This window comes from Ceratotherium simum, chromosome 33 (genome assembly GCF_057802395.1).
Source record: "Ceratotherium simum simum isolate JZ-2026a chromosome 33, ASM5780239v1, whole genome shotgun sequence".
Lineage (NCBI taxonomy): Eukaryota > Metazoa > Chordata > Mammalia > Perissodactyla > Rhinocerotidae > Ceratotherium > Ceratotherium simum.
The window spans coordinates 12,057,904-12,082,614 of NC_141932.1; the positions used below are offsets into that span (position 1 = coordinate 12,057,904).

General features: G+C 47.4%; 1 protein-coding gene across 1 annotated transcript; it reads left to right on the plus strand.

Annotated features, from left to right (window-relative positions):
- Nucleotides 1-7,715: 7,715 nt before the first annotated feature.
- Nucleotides 7,716-23,656, plus strand: LOC106803501 (uncharacterized). Its single transcript, XM_087421324.1, has 5 exons — nucleotides 7,716-7,761; nucleotides 10,581-10,668; nucleotides 11,491-11,617; nucleotides 14,451-14,552; nucleotides 20,755-23,656. Exons 2-5 carry the CDS (start codon nucleotides 10,636-10,638, stop codon nucleotides 22,611-22,613), a joined length of 2,121 nt encoding a protein of 706 aa, XP_087277450.1. The 5' UTR covers nucleotides 7,716-7,761; nucleotides 10,581-10,635; the 3' UTR covers nucleotides 22,614-23,656.
- Nucleotides 23,657-24,711: the final 1,055 nt, after the last annotated feature.

Here is a 24,711-nt window from a genome sequence, read left to right on the forward strand (position 1 = left end):
GAAAAGAAGTTTAATAAAGTCTATGACAAATTCCTAAGTGTCTCCATCCGTTTCTGGAGGACCCTCCCCCAATTGGTGTCCAGCCCTGGACAGCGGACTGAACACTCCTCAAGGGTTGAGACCAGATCTCACTCATCTGTAGACACCAGTTACCCTAATTCAAACCAGAAGTGATTTGAACCTTCAGGAGGGATGGACAACCTATGGTGAGGGCTTGAAGGGACAACCATTCCTACTTCAGGGAGGAATGCTTCTTAAAGGAGATGACACCATAGTGAGAGCCTCGAGGATGGTCAGGCAGAGGAACAACAGTGGTCAGTGTGAGGAAAACAGGTTTCCCTCCCTATCTGAACTCTTAAATTTTCACCATCTGTGTTCCTGAATCCACTCTGTGGAAATTAATACAAGAAACCTTATCTAAATAGGAGTCAGGAAGGCCTGTAGGGGAAGCTCTTGTGCCCTATCACACATCATCAATTACACCAAACAGGAAGAGACAGATGCTTGTATCCTAGAGAGGAAGTAAAACTACTTTACTTCTGAAGGAAGATTTCTCTCCCCACCCAACAACAGCCCAGCCAATGAGAAATGCTGCAGATCAGCCAATGAGAAGCGGTTGCTGCCCTGAACTGTTACTTTCCCCCAATGGACTTTCCTTTAGAACAGCCCCTCCCCACTTCCCCTTTTTCTCTATAAAAGGAGCTCCCTCCCTTTGTTTATTGGATTTGCCTATGATTCACCATAGCATGCACATCTCAATTTGCAATTCTTTTGGCTATTCCCAAATAAACTCATTTTGAGATAAAATAACAGGCAAATTTGCTTTTTAGGTTAACAATTCAGATACATATTTTTCTCCCTTTTTCTCCCCAAAGCCCCAGTAGATAGTTGTATGTCATAGTTGCACATCCTTCTAGTTGCTGTATGTGGGACACCACCTCACCATGCCCAGACCAGCAGTGTGTCAGTGTGCACCCGGGATCCCAACCTGGTCCAACAGTAGTGGAGGGCATGCACTTAACCACTAAGCTACAGGGCTGGCCCTAATTCAGATACATTTTCATGTAAATCTTTTGCTGTCTGAACTCTTGCTGCTCGCTAACCCAAAGAGGAGGCAAATAGATCTGGCTAACATGGTATGCTGTTTCCGGACCTGCTAGGAGAACTGTTGCTATCTCATTCAATTTCGGATAATGAGGATGTTTGGGGGGAAGGACAGGGTTGATAAGAAAGGCTGAATTTAGCTGAAGATTCAGTGCCTAGCACAATACTTGACCCAGAGCAGGCACTCAGTAAATATTTGTTGAATAAATGAGAGTTGTAGTGTTGGGGGGGGAAAGCCTACCAAGTCAGTATTGATTCGTACACTGAAGGGCTTTAAATGCCAGGGAAAAGAACTTGGTGGTTTTTCCCAGGGTCTGGGATTGAAACCTCAAATATCTTCTGGGTCTAAGTAGATAAAGTGAACAACTGAAAGTACAATCATAAAGGATAGAAAATACTCAGCTCCATCTTATTGCCATCCTGGTGAGATAACATATCCAGTGTTTTCAGATCTTCGGATGTTTCAAGAGAACCCAGAAATTAAAAAATTTTTTATGTGAAATCTCTCCATAAGTAGTATGGGCAACTGCTTTTTCCAAATACTGAAGACCAACTCAACACACGTTTTGCTACCATTGTGAGCTGACGGGGAAACATCTGGGACTGGGTGTTGCTTATATATTTTAGCGAGAGATGAGCAAAGGGAAGTTTAAGGGTTGATAGATCCCGCTGCACTCTCTACATTTCCCAGAATCCTCTGCCTCCCGCAAATGCATCCGTTGCCATAGATACGATCAACCCAGTCTAGTTAAAGGTAGGAGGGTGTGCACCTAAAGCTCGACTTCTGATTGGCCGAAACCTTGACTTCCATGTTCCAGCCACCCGTTGCCAAGATACCAGTTTTAGCACATGCGCAGTAGAGTTCGCTTTGCATGGGGCGGTTTCGAAGAGGTGGAGCAGAGGCTCCAACCTCTGAAACAGACACCACTCCAACCAAGAGGATTCTGGGAAAGACAGTTTCCGGCCTTCCCCTCCCACTCCCCCAACCCCTCCCGCGCAGGCGCATTTCCCTGGAGGCAACAGACGCTGGTCGCCTTGGCAACGGTGCTCCTGGCACGCAAGACGTCAGCGGCACCTGCGCGCTGGCCGGGGATGGGGCTACTGCAGACGAGTGACAAGATGCTCCACGTTACGCTCAGTTAAGCTGGTGCCCCGACTGAAGCTTACACCGGGAAGGGCTCTAGCTTGGAGGTCGCGAGCTAGTGGCCCCAAAATGCTTTTTGCTTGGGCAGCGGTGTTGTTTTGGTTTTTTAAACGTCTTCAAGCTACAGGTCCAGCCACTCCCTTAACTTCCTGAGAGTTTCCTGGGAGCAATGCACAATAAACGGTTAATTAAATTGTACATAAATTATAGTGTGATGAGATCTCCCGGAAAATGCAGAGTCTGGGGTGGGAGAGACAGACGGTTACCAAATAACTACAATACAGCACTTATTATAATATCAGCACTAGGATACTGGGACGTTCCTCTGGGAACCCAGGGGAGGGAGTTGCCAACTCCGGCTGGGCTGGGTGGGAATAAGGGAAAGTTACCTACAGGAATGGCTGTAAGAGCTGGTTCTTGCAAGAAAAATGGGAGTTTTCCAAAAGAAATAGAGGAGAAAGGATATTCTGGACAGACGGAACAGCAAATTCTAAGGTCAAGAGGGGAGAACTAATAACTTGTTTTTAATAATATTGATAGCGAACAGGTAGATGGTGTTTTCTTTCACATTCTCTTCTAATGGCTGTACTTATATTGCAAGCGAGCATAAGTGAGGCCATCTTCTTGCACTAAATGGCCCCAGCCTCTCCTCTCTGCGACTACTCACTGCTCTGCACATACTCTAAAAAATTCACATGCTCTCCTGATTTATGGCCTCTACTTACGCATGTACTCCCCAGTAGTTTGATAAATTAAAAACTTTGTTCTACGAGTTTCTTTCCAGGAAACGGCTGACCACAGGCGGGGAATACACCTACAAGGTATCCATCACGGCTGACAGAAGAATGGAACAATGTGATGCCTGAAGCCCATCATGCCTGGAGACCAACATCCCTGGAACCCCTCCTTCCTGCCCATTTTCCCTATATAACTGCCTCAAGATTCTGTAATTTTTGAAGATGGTTTTTTGAGACACTAGTCTACCATCTTCCTGGTTATGCTGGCTAATCGAATGAAAACTTTGTTTCTCAATTCCTAATTCGTTGTGGTTAATTGGCTCTGATAGCGGCGAGCAGAGCGAGCTCATTGCTCGGTAGCAATCTCAACCTATTCAAATCTCATAACCCAGTGAAGGGGGTATTTATTATCTCCCTGGTACAATGAGGAAACGGAGCATAGAGTGGTTGATGACTTTCAGTTTCACACAACAGATAAGTGGCATTGCTCATTATGCTATTCGACCCTTGTTAAGGATCCTAGAGTAACTGAGCACTTACTACCTGCAAAGCACTATGCTGATTGACTTGTATACAACATCAAATTTAAGCCTTCTTAAGGCTTTAGGAGAGGGTTGTGTCAGTCAGGATAGGCTAGTAATGCTACGGTAACAAACATCCCCCCAATAGCGCAGTGACTTACGGCAATGAAGGTTTACTTATGGTTCATGCAACATGCCTATCACGGGGCAGCTGAGGCTCTGGTCCATGCCACCTTGACTCCAGTGCCCCAGCTGACAGAGTAGGTTCTGTTTGGGGCGTCCTCAGTCATCATGACACAAGGAAAAGAGACAGGGTGAACTTGGAAGCAGTAACACGTAGTGGTTGCACATGTGGGCTGGACCTGGATTCAAATTCTGCCTCTGTCCTTGACTACCTCTGGACCTTGGCTGGGTTGCATAAACCCTCCGTCTCAGTGTCCTTGTCTAAAATGGGGGAGGAATGCCTTCTTCACAGGGTGGTCATGCAAGCTAAATGAGCTCCATGACGCAGGTCACTTCCATCTGCAGTTCATTGGCTGAAGCAAGTAGCGTGGTTGCAGCTGACTGCATACAGCAATCCAGGGAAAGTCCTGATTGGTCCTGCTTGGGTCTTGGGCCCACCCATTGGACCAATCACTATTGCTAAGATTAGGGTACATGATAAAGACGTGGTTACAGGCAGTTAGGACCCAGTGTGATATATGTGCTTGGTAGGGATATCCCAGGGCACTGTATGAGCTCAGAGGAGGGCCTCCAACCCAGCCTGGGCAATCGAGGAGGGCTTTCGGAGGAAGTGCCACCTTGGCTGTAACTTGGAAGATAAGAATCAATGAAGTAAGAGATATAAATGTAGCTGAAGAAGGCAGAGAGTGAGATAGGCTGTTCCAAGCAGAGGAAATAGAGCATACAGAAGCCTAGAGGGGAGAAGGAGATATAAGTAGTTCGTGGCTGGCTTGCAGGGTGGGATGTGGGAGTGTGCTATGACTGGATGTTTGTATCCTCCTAAAATTCATATGTTGAAGCCCTAACCCCTAATGTGACTTATTTGGAGAGAGGGCCTTTACAGAAGAACTTAAGGTCAAATGAGGTCATAAGGGTAGGGCCCTGATCCGATAGGATTGGTGTCCTTATAAAAAGAGGAAGAGACACCAGAGCTCTCTCTCCACGTGCTCGTGCACTGAGGAAAATCCATGTGCAGACATGACGAGAAAGTGGCCATCTACAAGCAAGGGAGAGAGCTCTCAGCAGAAACCAGCCACACTGGCTCCGTGATCTAGGACTTCCATGCTCCAGAACTGTGAGAACTAAGTTTCTGCTGTTTAAGCCATTCAGTCGATGGTATTTTGTGATGGCACCCGAGCTGACTAAGACAGAGTGGCATGAAGTCAAGCAAGGCGGGCCCAGGGCTCACAGGACTTTGAGTGCCAGCCAGGCTAGGGCCTGGACATTTTCCTGAGGATGCTGAGCCAGGGGAAGGGCTTTCTGCTCTGGGGTGTAGACAGACTTTTCTGGGGTTGTGTGGGGGACAGACTGGAGGGGAGACACTGGATGCCAGGAGGTTTGGGATGAGACTGGAGTGAGGTTCCAGGGTCAGAGGACAAGGCCTGAGCCAGGGCCTAGTTCATGGGCGTGGAGATGGCAGCAGAGCTGGGGGGCCTGGCAGCAAGAAGAGGGGTTCCCCTGGACCTGCCAGTGCCGGCCTTGTCTCTGAGCCACGAGGCTGCAAAAGCCTCCCCGGGGCTGCCTGACACACCTTCCTGGGGCTTTGTGTGAGTTAAATAAAGCTAACAATGCTCACTGCATGTTGTCAATAAGCGACAGCTGTTGTTATTTCATCTTGGCGATGATCCCTCTAGCTTTTACTCACGTGCACACATGTATTTTATATCACTATAAACATGAAAGATGTTTAACTTTGCTACTTTTGTTCTTTTAATGTTCGTTTGCAAGCATTTCCCCATGTTATCGTGTGGTCGTCTTAATTATTTGAGGGCTCGATAACGTTTCATGGGAGGGACGTACCACCATTTATTTAACTGATCCCCTGAGTCCGTATAATTGAAAATAACTTTTTGTTCTCCTGTTTCTGATTGGAGATGGCCCTCCTCCAATGGACATTCAGGGACCTAGGCTCCTTCCATCTTCAACATGTGACCTCCAGGGGCACAGTCTTCATCAGCATTAGCAGAAGGGAAAAGACTGTGGAACTTGACAAGTGGGAAGGTTTAATGGGCCAGGTCTGGGCATGGCATGCGGGTCATGTCTCACATTTTATTGGCCAGAACTTAGTCACATGACCACTCCAAATTGCAAGGGAAGCTGGGAAATGTAGTCCAGCTATGTGCACAGGAAGTAGGAGAAAGGATTTGGAGAAGAACTATCCAATCTCTGCCACACATTATTCCAATGAGGGATTACAGGCATACCTCTGAGATATTGTGGGTTCAGTTCCAGAGCACTGCATAAACTAAATACTGCAAAAAAGTGAGTCACATCAATTTTTGGGTTTCCTAGTGCACATGGGAGCTATATATACACTATACTGGAGTACTCTTAAGTGTGCAATAGCATTGTGTTTTAAAAAACAATATACATACCTTTTTTTTTTTAAAGATTTTATTTATTTATTTATTTTCCCCCAAAGCCCCAGTAGATAGTTGTATGTCATAGCTGCACATCCTTCCAGTTGCAGTATGTGGGACACGGCCTCAGCACGGCTGGAGAAGCGGTGCGTCGGTGTGCGCCCGGGATCCGAACCCAGGCCGCCAGCAGCGGAGCGCGCGCACTTAACCGCTAAGCCATGGGGCCGGCCCTACATACCTTAATTTAAAAATACTTTACTGCTAAAAAAAAAAATGCTAACCATCATCTGAGCCTTCAGCGAGTCATAGTCCTTTTGCTGGTGGAGCATCTTGTAAAAAATGCAACATCTGCAAAGCACAATAAAGCAAAGCTTTACCTTTGTAATAAAGGTATTTGTAAATACCTAATTAAACGAGGTATGCCTGTACAGAGAAGAAAATCTAGGTGCAGAGAGTGGAAGAGAACTGTCCAAGATCACAGAGAGATAAAATCTACCAAGAAAATACGCACTAAAATTCAAATAACCTCTTTTTCATTAGATTCCTCATAATTCTTGTTTGAAAAGAGAAAACCTATTGGTTTTTATTGATTAACTTTGTACCCAGTAATTTTACAGAATTATCTTAGTGTTTATCTTAGTGTTTCAGTTGATTCTCTGATTCCAAGATATCAATCATATCATATTCAAAGAAGGATGAAAACTCGGACTTCTCTGTTCCAATGATGTATTTTCTTTCTCTTGTCTGATTACATTGCTAGTTCTTCCAAAAGTGGTAATGGTGGACATTTGTTTCTGACTTTAATGGGGAATCTTTTGGTGTTTTACCATTAAGCCTGATTTGGAGCTTTGATTATATGTATATAATTAAGAACAAGGAGAAGCCAGTAACTCCTTAAGATTGTTGTCATTACTGTTCAATATGGGCTTGTTCTGAATTTATTAAGTTTATATAGAAATGGCTGATTACTGAATGTTCTCAAAACCCTTTTCATATCTATGGATATGATTGCATTATTTTGATACATCAATAGGCAAATTATATAATAGCCTAATACTGAACCATCCTTGCATTCCTGGACACACATCTCCCAGCTTCCACTAGGGGTCTATTTCCTCTACCACACTACCCTTTAAGAGGTGATAGGTGAAACTGAGGCAAACAGGAAGGCAGATGCCCCAGAAATTGAGTGATTAAGTGACTCAATTCATTCATCAGTTTAGATGGGGCAAACTTGCATGCGTCCTGAAGACTTGAGCTATGGTAGGAGAAATTTGCGTTAGATAGGTTAAACAGACTATGACGTCGCCTCCTATGGAAAGCATTGAAAAGACTGGCTAAAATGGGAATATTCGCGGTGCCCGTGAAGCCAGACATTTCCCAAACACCATGTTTCCTCCAGCTGCAAAGCCGCTGTGTATTTAGAGCATTCTTTCTGCCGCCCCACAGCCTACTCCCAGACTCCATTTCCCAGCATTCCCCCGCACAGAGGGTTCCGCCGAGAGGAGCGTGAGCCGCAATGGTTTCTGGGAAATGTAGTCCAGCTGCCAAGCCGAGTTTGAAGTACGTACCAGGACTTACAGTGCCGAGACAGCTAGCGCGCAGGCGCATTCCGCGGCCCGCCGGAGGGAGGGAAGGCCTGGCCGCCCTGCGCCACCCGTGGGGGCGCACAGGTGAGTCCCGACCTGGCGGACCCGGGCGGAAGCGGGTGGGTGCGCACTGGGCCAGACAGGCAGGCGGGCGCTCAGGGGGCGGGCCCAGTCCTGCCTGGGTGGGAGGGGGAAGGGCGCGGTGGGCGGTGCCTCGCCCCCGCCTGTCATTCGCGAGTCGGCCCCAGAGCCCCCCTGCCATCCTCGCGAGTCGGACGGTCTCAGCGCGCAGGAATTGAGCGCCTGCTGTTTGCCAGGAGTCCGGCCGAGCGCAAGACTGCTGCGATCTCCTAGGAGGGAAAAGAATGTACCTTTCCTCACTTCACAGGTGAAGAAACACTCTCCCAGGTCACAATGCTAATAAGTGGTCGCCTGGGATCACATCCAGGGATGCCCGACCGGAAAGCCCCGATGTACTCTGCACAGTCGCGCCCTCGGTCTCTGTCCTCCGTATCCTGAGCATCCGCTCTCCTCTCTCTGGGTCTCTCATCTCCTCTCTCTGATCTGCCTCCACCACCCCAACCCCTGTTCTGTCTCCCTCTCTCTCTCTGGGTCTCTGCTCCCCTATCTCTGTATGTCTCTGCCCACCTCCCCGAGTCTCTGTCCCCCTTGCTCTGGGTCTCTGCGCCCCACCCCCCCGAGTCTCTGTTTTTTCTAAAAACAAGGTCATTTTCTTCCAAAACCATGGCACCATGATCACATCAGGAAATTAACATCGATACAATACTATGAGCGAATCTACAGACCTTCTTCAGATTTTGCTGATTGTCCCAATAATGTCCTTAATGGCAAAAGAAAATCCCATATCACACACTGCATTCATTGTCAGGCTCTTTAGTCTCTGTTAGCCTGGAAGAGTTCTTCAATCTTGACCTTCATGATCTTGGTGATTCTGAAGCATACAGACCGCGTACTTCTGGAATGTTCCACGGTTTGGGTTTGCTCGATGTTTCCTCATGATTAGATTCAGGTTTTTTGGCAGAAATACTTTAGGAGCAATGCTGTGCCCTTCTCAGATCAGGAGCCCATGATGTCGGTTTGGCCATCGCTGGTCACGCCAACCTTGATCACTTGGCTTAAAGTGGTGTCTGCCAGGTTTCTCCCTCTTCTTTTTGGAACTAGTAAGTGACTTGTGGGGAGCTAGTTAAGACTCTGTCAGACTCTGTTCCTCATTTCCTCATCAAAATGTCGCCTGCTGGCTTCAGCCTTCAGGTGCCTGTGTTCCTGTGTACCTGGGTGTAGGTGTGGCTGTTTGCCTAGAAACACATGCGGCTCTCAATCTTTTTAATTCTGGACTGTATTAGTTTCCCTTTGCTGCTGTAACAAATGACCACAAACTTGGTGGCTTCAAACAACACGGGTGTGTTCTCTTACAGTTCTGGACGTCAGGAGTCTGGAACTGATTTCACTCGGCTAAAATCAAGGTGTCGGCAGAGCCGTGCTCTCTCCGAAGGCTTTAGGGGAGAATCTGTTTCCTTGCCTTTTCCGGCTTCTAGAGCAGCCTGCGTTCTTTGGCTGTGGCCCCTTCCTCCAGCTTCAAAGCCAGAGGCATTGTCTTCTCTCTCTGACTCTGCTCCTCTTTTTCTGTGACACGGCCTTCCCTTCCACATCAAATATCCCTCTGCCTCCCTCTTATAAGGATGCTTATGATTGCATTTAGGGCCCACCCGGATAATCCAGGATAATCTTCCCATCTAAAGATGCTTAACTTAATCACATCACAGGGTCATCCCAGGGATATCTTTTGGGGCCATTATTCAGCCCACTGCCTGGTCTGTGTCCAGGCCTGTCCCCCCCCGAGGCAGGAAGCCCCTTGAGGGTGGAGCCACATCTACTCATCTTTCTGTCCTCAGAACCCCGAATGGAGCCTGTCACTCCATGGGGCTCAGAGGTGTTTGATGAATGAATGGGGGGGACCACAGTCTGAAGACCAACTTCTCTTTGGCAGGGACTCTTAAACTTTATTTCAGCAGATGGAACCTTTCTTCAAACAACATCTTAAGCAAAAGTCCAGAATCCTTAAATAGGATTTGTAAGACAGATGGAAGGAACTCTGCTAAATGTGATCCATCTATACAATGGAATATTATTCAGCCACGAAAAGGAATGAAGCACTGATATGTGCTATAACATGGATGAACTTTGAACATGTCATGTGAAGTGAAAGAAGCCAGACACAAAAGGCCACATATTGTATAATTTATATGAATTTCATTTCTATGAAATGTCCAGAATAGGCAATCCGTTGAGACAGAAAGATTAGTGATTATCAGGGGCTGGCATGGGGGGAGGGGGGAACAGGGAGATTTGGGGGTGACTGATTAATGGTACAGGGTTTCCTTTTAGGGTGCTGATGAAAATGTTCTGGAACTAGATAGTAGTGATGGTTGCACAATATTGTGAATGTACTAAATGCCCTGAATTGTACACTTCAAAATGGCTAAAATGGTATATTTTACATTATGTGTATTTTATCACAATAAGAAAGATTATAATAAAAAATGGAGGGGTCGGCTCTGTGGCCAGACTTCTGGGTTCAAATTCCACTCTGACACTTGATATCTCTATGATCTTGAGCAAGGGCTCTGACCTCTTGTGCCTCAGTTTCCCCATCTGGGGATGACTGTAGTTCCTTCTTGGAGGGCTGTTGTGGCAGTGCAGTGACCTGAACCTCTTGACTGCTAGTGGTGGTTGTCACAGGATGGCGGCCTCGGGGAGCCTGTCCTGAGCCTTTGCTCCGGCTCTTAGGAGACCAGGGCCCCCGCTGTCATGAGGCGTCTTTGGGAAAGTGTCTGTCTGTCTGGGCCAGAACTGACCTCTCTCTGCTCTGGTCTCCTCCTCAGCTCTGCAGACTCAGGCCTGGTCCTTTCTCCTGGAGGTGTGTGCCAGGACCCAGCAATGGCCACCAGGACCCTGACAGCCAAGGACCAGGTGAGTCTGGGCTCCCTCCTCCCCAAGATGACTTTGTGGACACTCCCATAGGGCCATCCCCATATCTGCCTGTGGCCTGAAGATCTTCTGCCCCTCCCGGTACTGGGAGAGAGACTGTGGTGGGAGGAGCTCTGGGGCTGGGAGGGGAGGGGAGAGAAGGGGACAGGCAGGGGTGGCAGGATGCTCTGAGCTGGGACGTTATGACACAGTCTAAAAGTCAATCATCTAATGCTCAGCAGCCTTTCGGTTACGGGGTGAAGTGGGAAGTAGATGGCTTTGCTTCGCCCCTGAACCTTATCTTTGGAGTCAGGAATGGGAATTGGGATCAGAGTTGGGGCCTGGGATGGAGTGCCACTTAGGAATAGCTCTTGCACACAATGGCTTGATAGTTTTTAAAGAAGTGTTTCTTAGGGCTGTCATGTACAGGTGAGTAGGTTGTGCACTGCACAAGGTTGTCTCATCTCAGTGGCATGCTTTGCACCTTATACCTCGTACATTGATATATTTATTATGGCAATTTTCATACAGATGGCAGCAAACTGTCATATACTAAAATAATTGATGTATCATAACAGTTTTCCAACAGGTGGCAGTAAAGAGTTGTGTGAAAGAGGGGCCTTGTTCTACTTTCTACCAAGGTGCCTGTGGGCTAGTGACTGCCCTAGACTTTTTACATTCCCGTGGGCTGGTTTGATTCAGTCTTTCCAAATCTGCCAAGTCAGAATGTTCTAGCTCACGTGGTAGGCTCTTGACCTGTGACCTCTGCCGCCCCAGAGTTCTGGAAGGACGTGCCCCTCCACTGTGTAATATTGGCCCTTGCAGGAATCAGTGACCTTCAAGGACGTGGCTGTGGACTTCACCCTGGAGGAGTGGGGCTGGCTGGGGCCTGGCCAGAGGGAGCTGTATCGGGACGTGATGCTGGAAAACTACCAGAACCTTCTCTGGCTGGGTGAGGCCCCGCCCCTGCCTTCCCAGGAGGAGGCATGATGCCCCTTCTGCCCTCATCTCCTTTGTGCCCACCCTCTGCTTGACTGTGGGCGGTCACTGGGGTCACATGGTGCCCTCTCTGCTCCTGTCACCAGTCCCTCCCGGCTAGCCTCTGTTTGTCTCTCTGTCTCTCCGAGGGTTCTCCTATAGTCCCAGTGTCCCCAGGCGAGCCCTCTGGCTGTCCACAAAATCTTCCACCTGTGCCCCCGCCCTCTTCTCATGCTGCCCTTTCCACGTGGGGCGACCGTTCCGGAATCTCGGGCTCCAAGTGCTCCCTGAATGTCCTCCGATCAACAGGCTCCATCTTGGAATCTTCTCCCCAAAGCGCATAAATGCTGTTCCCCAAATATGTCTCCCGAGTCCTACACTTGTCCACGCACCCGCCTCCTGCCCCCCCAGCAAGGCCCCTCACATCCGCTGCACTCACCCTGAGCTCAGCGTCTCCACACTGACTGCTCCTCCTCCTCCGACCCCCACAGTCCCCAGACCATCCTCACCCTCTCTTCCCCTCACCGACAGCCCATCAGGCCCAGCTCCGGCCTGGACTCTCTCTGCCCGTCCCCTCCTCTCCGTCCCGCAGCCCTGCCCTGCTCAGGCCTCGTCCTCTCCCCGGACCCCTCCCCAGCCTCGTCTCTGGCTGTCTGTCCTGCTCCCTCCATCTCTCGCTTCTCAATTTCTTTTCTGGCTCCCCTGTCTCTCCTTCTCCCCGTGAGCTATGGTGGGGCGAAGGCTCTATCCTCAGCCCTCCTCACGCACGCACTTTCACTGGACAAACTCATGGAAAACTCAGCTTAAACTTCTGTGTCAGGGTCCCCACGACTGTTCCCAGGCTCAGTGATCCGCTAGGAGGACCACAGGCCTCAGCACATCATCATGCTCACGCCCTGACTCGTCACAGCGAAAGGACGCAGAGCAGTCAGCGAAGGGATGAGGTGCATGGGGCGACGTCAGGGGGAGGCCAGCGCGTGCTTCCAGAATCCTCTCCCCGTGACGTCACCCAGGCCCAGCCTAACTCCCCCCACATGGAGCTGTGACAACACGTGTGAAGTGTTGTCTACCGGGAAGCCCATGAGAGACTGAGCGCCCAGGGTTTTATTGAGGGCCGGTCACGCCAGCATCCTCTGCCTGGCACGTACCAAAATTCCAGACTCCCCGAAGGAAAGCAAGTGTTCAGCATAAACAGTTTGGGCACGGGGAGCCCCTCTTGTCAGTCATAGAATGCTGGAACCCTCCGGAAATCTGGGTCCCCAGATCTCAGCAAGGGCCGCCTTGCAAACAGGCCTTTCCAGGGAGAGCACCAGCCTGCCGTGTTAACCTTTTTCTGCACAACTTGCAGGTACAGAGTGAGGTCCCCCCAGTCTGGCCCTTGAGCTCCAACTTTCTGCAGCTGGTGGCCTTCAGAACACCTCCCTGGGGAGGTCCTGGCCCCTGTACTCCCTGTCCCCACTGGGCTCACCATGTGCCCCCAGACCCACTCCTCCTCCGGGTCCCCCATCTCAGGACAGGCTCCCGCCCACCCAGTCACCAGGCCAGTCCTGGGCACTGCCTGTCCCAACTCCTTCTTACCCTTGGTGTCCTCTTCTTGTTCCTGCATCCCCCCAGTCTCTACCTGCATCTTCACGTGGCCTGTTTCCCTCTTTGTGAGCCTGTGTCTCTCCTCTTCTTTTTTTTTTTTTTTTTTTGGTGAGGAAGATTGGCCCTGAGCTAACATCTGTGCCCATCTTCCTCTATTTTGTGTATGGGACGCCACCACAGCGTGGCTTGATGAGCGGTGCATAGGTCTGTGCCTGGGGTCTGAACCCGTGAACCCCAGGCTGCTGAAGCAAAGCACGTGAACTTAAACACTACGCCACCGTGTCGGCTCATTTCTCCTCTTTTTATGAGGACACCAGCCACTGGATTTAGGTCTCTCCCTCATCCCATGGGACCTCATCTTAACTAATTATATCTGCAAAGACTCTATTTCCAAATAAGGTCACATTCTGAGGCTCCTGTGGATGTAATTTTGGGGGAACACTGTTCAACCCACTATAGGAAGAGAGAAATTAGTCATCTCAAAGACAGCAGGCATAAAAAGTAAAAAGAAACAGATGAAATTAATTTTACTAGCATATTTTGTTTCACCCAGTCTATCCGAAATATGATCATTTCGACACATGTGGAAATCACAATCAATATACAAATTATTACAGTTAAGGAGATATTTTACATTTCTCTCCATATTACGTCTTCGAAATGTGGTGTGTATTTCGCACTCAACTTGAACAGCGCAGGGGCCGGCCCCGTGGCTTAGCGGTTAAGTGCGTGCGCTCCGCTACTGGCGGCCCAGGTTCGGATCCCGGGCGCGCACTGACGCACCGCTTCTCTGGCCACGCTGAGGCCGCGTCCCACATGCAGCAACTAGAAGGATGTGCAGCTATGACATACAACTATCTACTGGGGCTTTGGGGGAAAAAAAATGGGGAGGATTGGCAATAGATGTTAGCTCAGAGCCGGTCTTCCTCAGCAAAAAAGAAGAGGATTGGCATGGATGTTAGCTCAGGGCTGATCTTCCTCACAAAAAAAAAAAATACTTGAACAGCCCAGAGCCGGAGCCGTAGACAGTGAGGTCAGGCCTCAGGCTATCTCTGGAATGTAGTAGGCACTCAATAAACAGGCCTGGCATTAACCATTAGAGCTTCCAATCGTTAGGCACCCAATGTATGCATCTCCCCTGCAGACCCGGGGCCCGGGTCCCAGCCCTGAGACCTCCCTGTGGCCGTGGCACCCACAGCCAAGTCTCGTGTCTTTCCCAGGGGCAGGGCTTCCTGGGTCCAAACCCGATGTGATCTCCCGTCTGGAGCGAGGGGAAGAGCCCAGGATGGAAGAGAGAGAAGCCTGGCGAGCTACCTGTCCAGGTGGGTGAGGCTGTCCAGCGGGTGCAAGCTGTCTTCCTATCTTGTCTGCGTGATCCGTGATGCTCATTCAAGAATGAGGCAGCGTCGTAAGACATGGGCCATAATCGTGGGTTCTGGGTTCAAATCCCAGCTGCACCACTTCCTGGCTCTGTGACTTTCGGGCAAGTCATTTAGCCCCTCTGTGCCTCAAGTTCCTCATCTGAAAAATGGTGATAATAACAGTACACTATTCCTTGGGAGGAATCAATGAGTTAACACACACAGTGTGGCACACAGTGACAGAATAGGTCAGAATAGGCTACGATGGTTATTGTTATGATTATTTATTGGGAATCACCTGTGTAAAGACCCAGAAGTGGGGCCTGGCCTGACATGTTGGGGGACAGGAAGAAGCCAGATTTTTGTCCCCACTGGCCCACGAGCTCCATCAGAGGGGGGTGTGGAAGCATCTTTGTTTCCATCACTGTCTACCCTGCTGTGGGGCCAGGACTGTTCCCCTCCTTCCCCTTTACCCACCTTGGCTCATCGGTCCCCAGTCCTTCCCCTCCTGCCCCCTAACTTTGCCAAGTCCCCTCCTCTCTCCCCCACGGCGCTGGCTCAGGCCTTAGCTTCCCTCACCCCAGCCTCCTCCCTGGCCTCCCAGCCTCCGCCTTACACCCTCCGGTTCATCTCACACACAGCCCCAGAGGGGTCTTCCTACACTGAGAGCTAATCTCGTCCCTCTCCTGCTCACAGCCCTCCCATGGCTCCCCAGTGCCCCTGAGTCAAAGGCCTTGTCCCTAAGCCTGGCACTCGATGCCCTGTGTGGTCCAGCCTGTGCTGTCTCTGGCCTCATCTCTCATCACCATCCACTTGTGGTTGCACCCCACGCCCTGACCTCCCTGAAGCACCTGTCCCTACCTGAACTTGCATGTGTGTTCCCACCTTTGGGCCTTCACACATGCTGTTCCCTCTGCCTGGAACACCCTTCCATGCTTTGTCTGCCTGGCAAACACCTTCATGTTCCTCAAGATGAAAGTTATAGCTCACCTCCTCCAGGAGGCCCTCCCTGACTTCCAGGCTGAGTGAACTGCCCCTTCTCGGTATTGTCACAGCTCCTTGCTTGAGCTGCCATTACTGCACTTGTTCACTTTGTGGTTAAGAGTATGGGCTCTGGAGCCAGGCTCTCTGAGTTCAAATCCCGGCTCTGCCACTGACAGGCTGTGTGACTGTAGGTAAGTGATTTAACCTCTGGGTTCCTCCGTTTCCTTATCTGCAAAGTGGGCACACTAATAGTACCCACCTCACTGAATTTTTTTGAGGACTAAATTAGTTGATAGAACAAGCTTAGAACAGTGCCTGGCACATAGTAAGCATTTAATAAATATTATGTATTGCAACAATAATAATTATTATTCTATTACTATTATTGAATTACCTGATGTATTAATAAGAACTCTTTTGTGTGTAAAAAATCAAAATAGCTTAAGCAAAGTTAGATTTTTTTTGACCCGTATAAGTGGGAAGAGTTGCGGTGCAAGACTTTAGTCATCGATGGACCTCCGGCCATAAATGGTGTTGTCGCTGGTTCTCTCTCTTCTTCCCTCCCTTCCCCATATGTTGATTCTGTCTGTTTCTGGCTTGATTCTGTCTTCAGCCCTTTCCAAGTGGCAGTCAATATGGCTGCCCAAAGTCTCAAACTTATATTCTGCCTAGCAACACCATATATCAGTCTCAGGGAAGACCCTGATTGGCTGTGTTGGATCTTGAACCAATTATTATGGCCTGGGGGATGGGGTTTTCTGATTGGCCAGCCTGGGTGTCGTGCCCACTCCTGGGGTGGGGGGTCGGGGAGACTATGATTAACAGCCCCACCAAGACTACACGGAAAGGGGAGAGGTGGTTCTTCAAAGGCAGCGATGCTGAGGAGATGAGGAGGATATGTCCAAAATGTCTGAGGATAAGCCTGCCCCCCCCACCTCTTGGAGGGCAAGGGTCAGATGTTTTGGTTGGCACATAATTATGCAATTAATGAGTGTCCCATGAACAAATCTACCAGCATCAGAAAATCAACCCCCTTCAACAAATTCCAGATGGTTTTGCTTCCAACTCCTCATCTCCTCTCTACACCTCCCTTTCTCCAAATTGCAAGATTGTGATGTTAAAGCCTCATATACATTTAATATTCATGGATATCTTTGATCAAATAAAAGTTATATGTGTTCATCATAAAAACTTTGGAAATCTAAATAAGAATAAAGCAGGAAATGAAAATCTCCCCATAATCCTGCTTATCGCTAAAAAAAAAATTCACTTTTAACATTTTAATGTAGTTCCTTCAAGTATTTTCACTCCAATATCTTTACTGTATTTTTTAATTACAAAAATAAATAATAACAACATGGATGAATCTTGAAGACATTATGCTAAGTGAAATAAGCCAGACCCAAAAGGACAAATATACTATTCCACTTACATGAGGTACCCAGAGTAGGCAAATTCGTTAAGAAAAGTAGAATGGTGGTTGCCAGGGGCTGGGGGAGGGGGAACAGGGACTTAATTGTTTAAAGGGGACAGGGTTTCGGTTTGGGAAGATGAAAAAGTTCTAGAGATAGATAGTGGTGATGGTTGCACAACAATGTAATATACTTTTTGCAACTGAACAGTACACTTAAAAATGGTTTAAGTGGGGGCCAGCCCCAGTGGCCTAGAGGTTAAGTTCGGCACGTTCTGCTTCGGCAGCTCAGGGTTAGGTTCCTGGGTGGGGACCTACACCACTCGTCAGTGGCCATGCTGTGGCAGCTGCCCACATACAAAATTGAGGAAGATTGGCAACAGATGTTAGCTCAGGGTGACTCTTCCCCAGCCAAAAAAAAAAAAAAGGTTTAGAGGGTACATTTTATGTTATGTGTATTTTACTAAAATAAAAAAGTGAATAATAAATTTAAAACCCTCCATCCCACCACGCATACACACATGCACGTTCACACATACTTCGGTATGTAGGAAATCTCTAGAAGGATTCACAATTCGAAACAGTGTAGGAACAAGGGAAGGAGGAATATATACTTTTCTAGTAAAAAATTACTTTTTAACATTTAAAATAAATAAAACATTTCAAATATGTAATGTAGAAAGTGAAATTCCTGTATAATCTTTTTTTTCGTTTTTGTGAGGAAGACTAGCCCTGAGCTAACATCCATTACCAGTCCTCCTCTTTTTGCTGAGGAAGATTGGCCCTGGGCTAACATCCCTGCCCATCTTCCTCTACTTTATATGGGACGCCGCCACAGCATGGCCTGACAAGCAGTGTGTAGGTCCGCACCTGGGATCCAAACCTGTGAACCCCGGGCCACTGCAGAGGAGCGCGTGAACTTAACTGCTATGCCACCAGGCCAGCCCCCTATAATCTCATTTAGTTAATGGTATTATTGAGATGTAATTCACTTACCGTACAGTTCACCATTTAAAGGGTACAATTCAGTTTTTTTTAGTCTATTCACTGAATTGTGCTTCCATTACCACAGTCAATTTGAAAACATTCTCATTACTCCCAAAAGAAACCCTGTACCCCTTAGCCATCACTCCCTATCTTCCCATCTTCCCAACCTCAGGCAACCATAAATCTACCTTCTAGATTTGACTATGCTGGACATTTCATGTAAATGGAATCATACGATATATTGTCCTTTTGTGTCTAGCTTCTTTCACTGAGCATAATGTTTTCAAGGTTCATCTATGTTGTAGCATGGATCAGTGCTTCATTCCTTTTCATGGCTGAATAATATTCCACTGTATGGATATACCACATTTTATTTATTCATTAGTTGGTGGACATTTGAGTTGCTTCCTCTTTTTGGCTATTATGAATAATACTTCTATGAACATTCAAGTCCAAGTTTTTTTTTTTTAATTTAAAAGGAGCGTTAGTTTTTGTTTTTGTTTTTGTTTTTTTTGGTGAGGAAGATCAGCCCTGTGCTAACATCTGCCAATCCTCCTCTGTTTTTTTTGCTGAGGAAGACTGGCCCTGGGCTAACATCCGTGCCCGTCTTCCTCCACTTTATATGGGATGCCACCACAGGGTGGCTTGCCAAGCGGTGCGTCGGTGAGCGCTTGGGATCCGAACTGGCGAACCCCGGGCTGCCGCAGCAGAGCGTGCACACTTAACTGCTTGTGCCACCGGGCCGGACCCCCTTTGCCCATTTTTAATTGGGTTATTTGTCTTCTTATTATTGAGTTGTAAGAGTTCTTTATGTATTATAGATACAAGTCCTTTGTCAGATATATAATTTATGAAAATTTTCTTGCATTCTTTTTTTGTGTGTGAGGAAGACTGGCCCTGGGCTGACATCCATGCCCATCTTCCTCCACTTTATATGGGATGCTGCCACAGCATGGCCTGACAAGTCAAGTGTCGCTGCACACCTGGGATCTGAACCCGGGCCACCAGCAGCGGAGTGCATTCACTTAACCACTATGCCACAGGGCCGGCCCTTTCTTGCATTCTGTGGGCTGTCTTTTCACTTTCTTGGTAGTGTCTTTGAAGCACAAAAGGTTTAGTTTTGACGATGTCCGATTTATCTATTTTTTCTTTTGTTGTTTGTGCCTCTGATGTCATATCTGAGAAAGCATTACCTAATCCAATGGCACCAGGATTATTTCCAGAATCCCATATAGCATTTACTTGTCATGTCTCTGGGGAGTCCTACGATCCTCCACTAGTTTGGTGATTTTTCTGGAAGGATTTACATGATTCAACAACAAGGTGTACTCAACAGCTAAGATTTGTTACAGCAAAGTATATAATACAGGAACAGCCAGAACGAATGTATACTTTGGCAAAGACTACAGAGGTCATGTGCAGGCTTCCAAGTCATCCTCTCTCTCTGGGGTCATGTGGATGTGAACTGCAGAGACACATGTGAGATGTCTTCACCCAGGGAAGCCCACTTGAGTCTTAGGGTCCAGAGTGCTTGAAAGAGGCTGGTCATGTATGCACACACCTGTTACGTGACCAGCCGTGGTGAGGACCCCAAACCAGGCACCAGGTGCACGTCATGAATATTCCTATTCACAGTAACAATGCTGACAGCCTACCACATTGACCCATGTACTGATACTTGACCCGTGGTCTCGAGCATACAGAAAAACATCACTAACCAGTAACTGTGTAAACATCCCAGGAGTTTAGTGCTGAGAGCTTGGCTAAGGGTCATTGCCATAGTTACAGAGATAAACAAAAACTGAGTAAAATAGACCTTCTGTGTTAACTCTGTCCTGGCACATTCCCACCAACATCATGTGAGAATGCCTCTACCATGCTCGCTTGCCAACATTGGATATTTTTCATATTTTCCTATCTAAAAAGTGTCCAATAGGGACCATCCCCGTGGCCTAGTGGTTGAGTTCATGCACTCCACTTTGGTGGCTCAGGGTTCACAGGTTTGAATCCTGGGCGCAGACCTATGTGCTTATCAAGCCATGCTGTGGCAGCATCCCACACACAAAATAGAAGAAGATGGGCACAGATGTTAGCCCAGGGCCAATCTTCCTCAGGAAAAAGAGGAGGATTGGCAACAGATGTTATCTCAGGGCCAATCTTCCTCACCAAAAAAAAAAAAGTCAAATAGCATCTGAGTAATTTGATTTTTTAGACTATTATGATGTGGAGCATCTTATCACATAGTTATCAGCCATTTGCTTTTCTTCTGCAAAATGTCTACTCCTATTCTAGTTTCACTATTTTATTAGATTGTTTCTTTTTTTCTTATTGACTTGTTTTTTATTTATTTTTTCCCCCAAAGCCCCAGTAGATAGTTGTATGTCATAGCTGCACATCCTTCTAGTTGCTGTATGTGGGACGCAGCCTCAGCATGGCCGGAGAAGCAGTGCATCGGTGCGCACCTGGGATCTGAACCGGGCCTCCAGCAGCGGAGCGCATGCACTTAACCGCTAAGCCACGGGGCCGGCCCTCTTATTGACTTGTAAAAATAGATTATATATTATGGCTAATAAACCGCTGTGCACATAAATGGTTTTGCAACTCGGTTCTCTTCATTTTTAGAGTATATGGAGGCCATCCTTTCATGTCACAACGTGAATCTATCTACCTCATGCAACATAAACTTTGAAATGTTTCTTTTTGAGTTTACAGTACCACTTCTAAAGAATCAGCTTCCTTTGTCCTGGAACAGACGGTACTCATATTTTCCATTTCTTTCAGATTTGGAGACAAGCTCTGCAGCTACCCAGGAGACAATTCCAAAAAAGGGTATTTCTGAAGGGGCAGCTTCCCCCGTGGGAAAGATGGAGGGAATTTTAAGGGCCGTGCTTGGAGGTGCCAAATTGGGGGACTCCTGGACGTGTGGCCATCAACTGGAGGACCAGGGAAAGCAGGAGAGACATTTGAGGTGTTTGTTTGCTACTCCCAAGCGAAACACCTGTGGGGAGAGAAGACTTGGCTGTAACGAGCTTGAGAGAAGTTTCAGGCGGACCTCCCCCTTCATAAGGAAGCAGAGAGTGCCCAGGGGAGAGAGGCCTCAGAAATGGAATGGGCCACGAAAGAGCTTGAAACGCCAAAGGACCTTTGTGGAAAAGAAGCCGTTTAACTGCACAGAATGTGGGAAAGCCTTCATTTACCATTCGGACTATCTTCTCCACCAGAGAATTCACACCGGAGAGAAACCCTACAAGTGTAACGATTGCGGGAAGGCGTTCAGCAACAGCTCGTATTTCATCCAGCACCACATCATCCACACGGGAGAGAAGCCCTATGCCTGCAAGGAGTGCGGCAAGGCCTTCACTCAGAGCTCGTCGCTCACCGAGCATCAGAGGATCCACACTGGAGAGAAGCCATACAAATGCAGGGAATGTGGGAAGGCCTTCACTCAGAGCTCCTCCCTCATTAAACACCAGCGATGCCACACCGGGGAGAAACCCTATAAATGCAACCAGTGTGGGAAGTTCTACTCACAGGTGTCCCACCTCACCCGCCACCAGAAAGTCCACACGGGTGAGAAGCCCTACAGATGTGGCGAGTGTGGCAAGGCTTTCTGTCACACTTCCTCGCTGACTCAGCACCAGACAATCCACACGGGAGAGAAACCCTACAAATGTAACGAGTGTGGGAAGACCTTCAGCCACAGCTCATCCCTCACGCAGCATCAGCGAGTTCACACTGGAGAAAAACCCTACGAGTGCTCCGAGTGTGGGAAAGCCTTCAGCCACAGCTCATCCCTGACTCAGCATCAGAGAATTCATACCGGTGAGAAGCCCTATGAGTGTAATGAGTGTGGGAAGGCTTATACGCAGATTTCCCACCTCATGAGGCACCAGAGCATTCACATGGGGGAAAAGCCCTATATATGTAATGAGTGTGGAAAGGCTTTCAGTCATACATCATCATTTACTCAACACCAGACTATTCACACTGGTGAGAAGCCCTACAAATGTAACGAATGTGGGAAAACCTTCAGCCAGAACTCTTCACTTACACGCCACCAGAGGATTCACACTGGGGAGAAGCCCTATGAGTGTAAGGTTTGTGGGAAGGCCTACACCCAGATTTCCCACCTCATCCAACACCAGAGGATTCACACTGGAGAGAAACCTTACGAATGCAGTGAGTGTGGGAAAGCCTTCAGCCGGAGCACCCACCTTATCGAGCATCAGAAAATCCACACGGGTGAGAAACCTTACAAGTGTAAAGAGTGTGGGAAAACGTTCAGTCACAACTCGTCCCTCACTCAACATCAGAGAATTCACACTGGCGAGAAACCCTACGCCTGTAAGGAATGCGGGAAAGCCTTCAACCAGAGCATCCACCTCATACAGCATCAGAGAATTCACACTGGAGAGAAGCCGTACAAATGTAACAACTGTGGGAAAACCTATACCCAGATTTCACACCTTATTCAACACCAGAAGGTTCACACGGGTGGCAAACGCTTTGCGTGTAAGGAGCGTGAAGAGGATTTCAGCTGGAGTTCACACCTGACTGAACATGAGAGACTTCACACTGCACGCAGTGCCTATGTCTGCGATGGTTTTGAGAAAGCCTTTTCTTGGAGCACACAAGCCTGAGAATGTAATAAATTGGTGGTTCTGCTGTTGGGTTCAGTTCAGCTTTCATCAGCACTAGTAAGTTCCTCCCAGAAAGGGACGCTAACCCCACATATTGAGAGAGTTGGTTTCTTTATTTCCTAGAAGAAGGATGGCACAGTTTTCCCCCAGCTGGGACAACTTCTGATCATTTTAGGAGCTTCCCTCTAAGATCTCAGCCCCTATTTCTCAACCCTACAATGTCCCCAGATAATGGTAGTTAGGGGTGGTCTAAATGAGATGCAACTTCACCTGATACCTTTAATAAGGTCTCTCTGAGCTTTTTAAATTTATTGGTCATTTGTTAAACTGGAGCCTGAAAATTCAAGAAAAGAAAAACACAGCTGGAAAGATTAACCATTTAGAGCAAAAGTCTCACATATATGTAGGTGAACGTAACTGCTAGATGATGTTAGTTTCCTTTAAAACTTGAAGCTACAAATTTCACTGCAAAATCTGCAGTTGGCTTAGACACTGAATATGTTTCCCATATTGACAGCAGTTTTTATGTCCTGTTGTTTCTGTCTTTTCCATTTCCAGGATTTATGCTTTACAAAGTAATTGCCCTATTAAGCATCATTTTCTGATTTTATTCATGCCCAAAGGGATGTTTTTCTTTCCTCATATTTTTTAACATAGCATTTATATTTTATTATAAAAATAATATGCATTTGTTTGTAACGGGAAAAAATTTTAAGTAAAGTAACACGTGCTTGTTGCAAAGGATAATTAGGAAAGTGTAGAGAAGTCTGAACTAAAGTACCAATTCTCTATAATCCCACAGCTCAGAGAGACCCACCAGTCAGTTTGGGGTGTATTTCTTTCTGGTTTTGTTTTACTCTGTATTCCATATCCACATTTTTAAATGTTGAAAAATTTGGATCAAAAAACAAAAGCCATATACTCATCTACAGCTTGGCCACCCTCAGAAGTCATATTGTTCCGAGTTTTTCCTATTTCCTTCCAAATATCATTTTTAAATAAACGTTATTTTTTAAATTGTAATCAGAGTGTAGAAACAACTTTGGCTGCTCTGTTTTGCCCTCATTGTACCATGAGCATTATCCTTTGTCACCCCATACACTGCATACTCATCATGATTGGGGCTATTGATCTTTCATTGCTGGGTGTAGAATAATTTACAAATCCATTCCCCCATTTAGGCTTGTTCTAAGCTCCTGGTTGACACAGATTGTTCACCACTTTTCCCAATTATGAATAATGTTATAATAAGCATTTATATGCTTACTGCCTCTCTTCATTTGTGGGGGTTATTTCTGTAATTCTAATTCCCAGGATGGGAATAACAGAATCAAGACTCTAACCATTTCCCCGATTCCTGAAACGTGTTCTCAGATTGCTTTCCAGAGGGGCTGAACCTAAGCTACCTGGTACAAGCTGGGCGTGAAGACCATCATTCCACTACATTTTTACCAGCACAGAATATCAATCGTGTAATTTTTTCCCATGTCAAACATACAGAATGGATAGTGCTTTCAGCAACTGACTGTGCCAATTTCTGTTCTAAACCCTTGGTGTGTGTGAACTCCTTATATTCTTCCAACCACCCCATGTGTTCAGGCCTGTGTTGTCCCATTTCACAGGTGAGGACACTGAGGCACGGAGAGTTGAAAGGGCCAAAGTCACAGCTATGAGGTCGTGGAGTCTGGATTCCAGCCCAAGTAGTCAGACTCAGAAGGTACACTCCAAACTTCTATGGGGATAGAACAGGTTCCACGTATAACATTTCCTTGTTAAAATAACATTTATTATCTTATTATAAAAACCAATAGGGCCGGCCCGGTGGCTTAGCGGTTAAGTGCGCATGCTCCGCTACTGGCGGCCCGGGTTCGCACCCTGGGCGCGCACCGACACACCACTTTTCCGGCCATGCTGAGGCCGCGTCCCACATACAGCAGCTAGAAGGATGTGCAACTATGACATACAACTATCTACTGGGGCTTTGGGGAAGAAAAAAAAAAAGGGGAGGATTGGCAATAGATGTTAGCTCAGAGCCGGTCTTCCTCAGCAAAAAGAGGAGGATTAGCATGGATCTTAGCCCAGGGCTGATCTTCCTCAC

Bases quoted from the DNA above. Each gene is read 5' to 3' on its own strand.
- LOC106803501 (XM_087421324.1), top strand. From the start codon at position 10,636: ATGGCCACCAGGACCCTGACAGCCAAGGACCAG. The intron at 11,618-14,450 runs GTGAGGCCCCGC...TGTCTTTCCCAG, and splicing joins CCAGAACCTTCTCTGGCTGG to GGGCAGGGCTTCCTGGGTCC. The intron at 14,553-20,754 runs GTGGGTGAGGCT...CATTTCTTTCAG, and splicing joins CTGGCGAGCTACCTGTCCAG to ATTTGGAGACAAGCTCTGCA.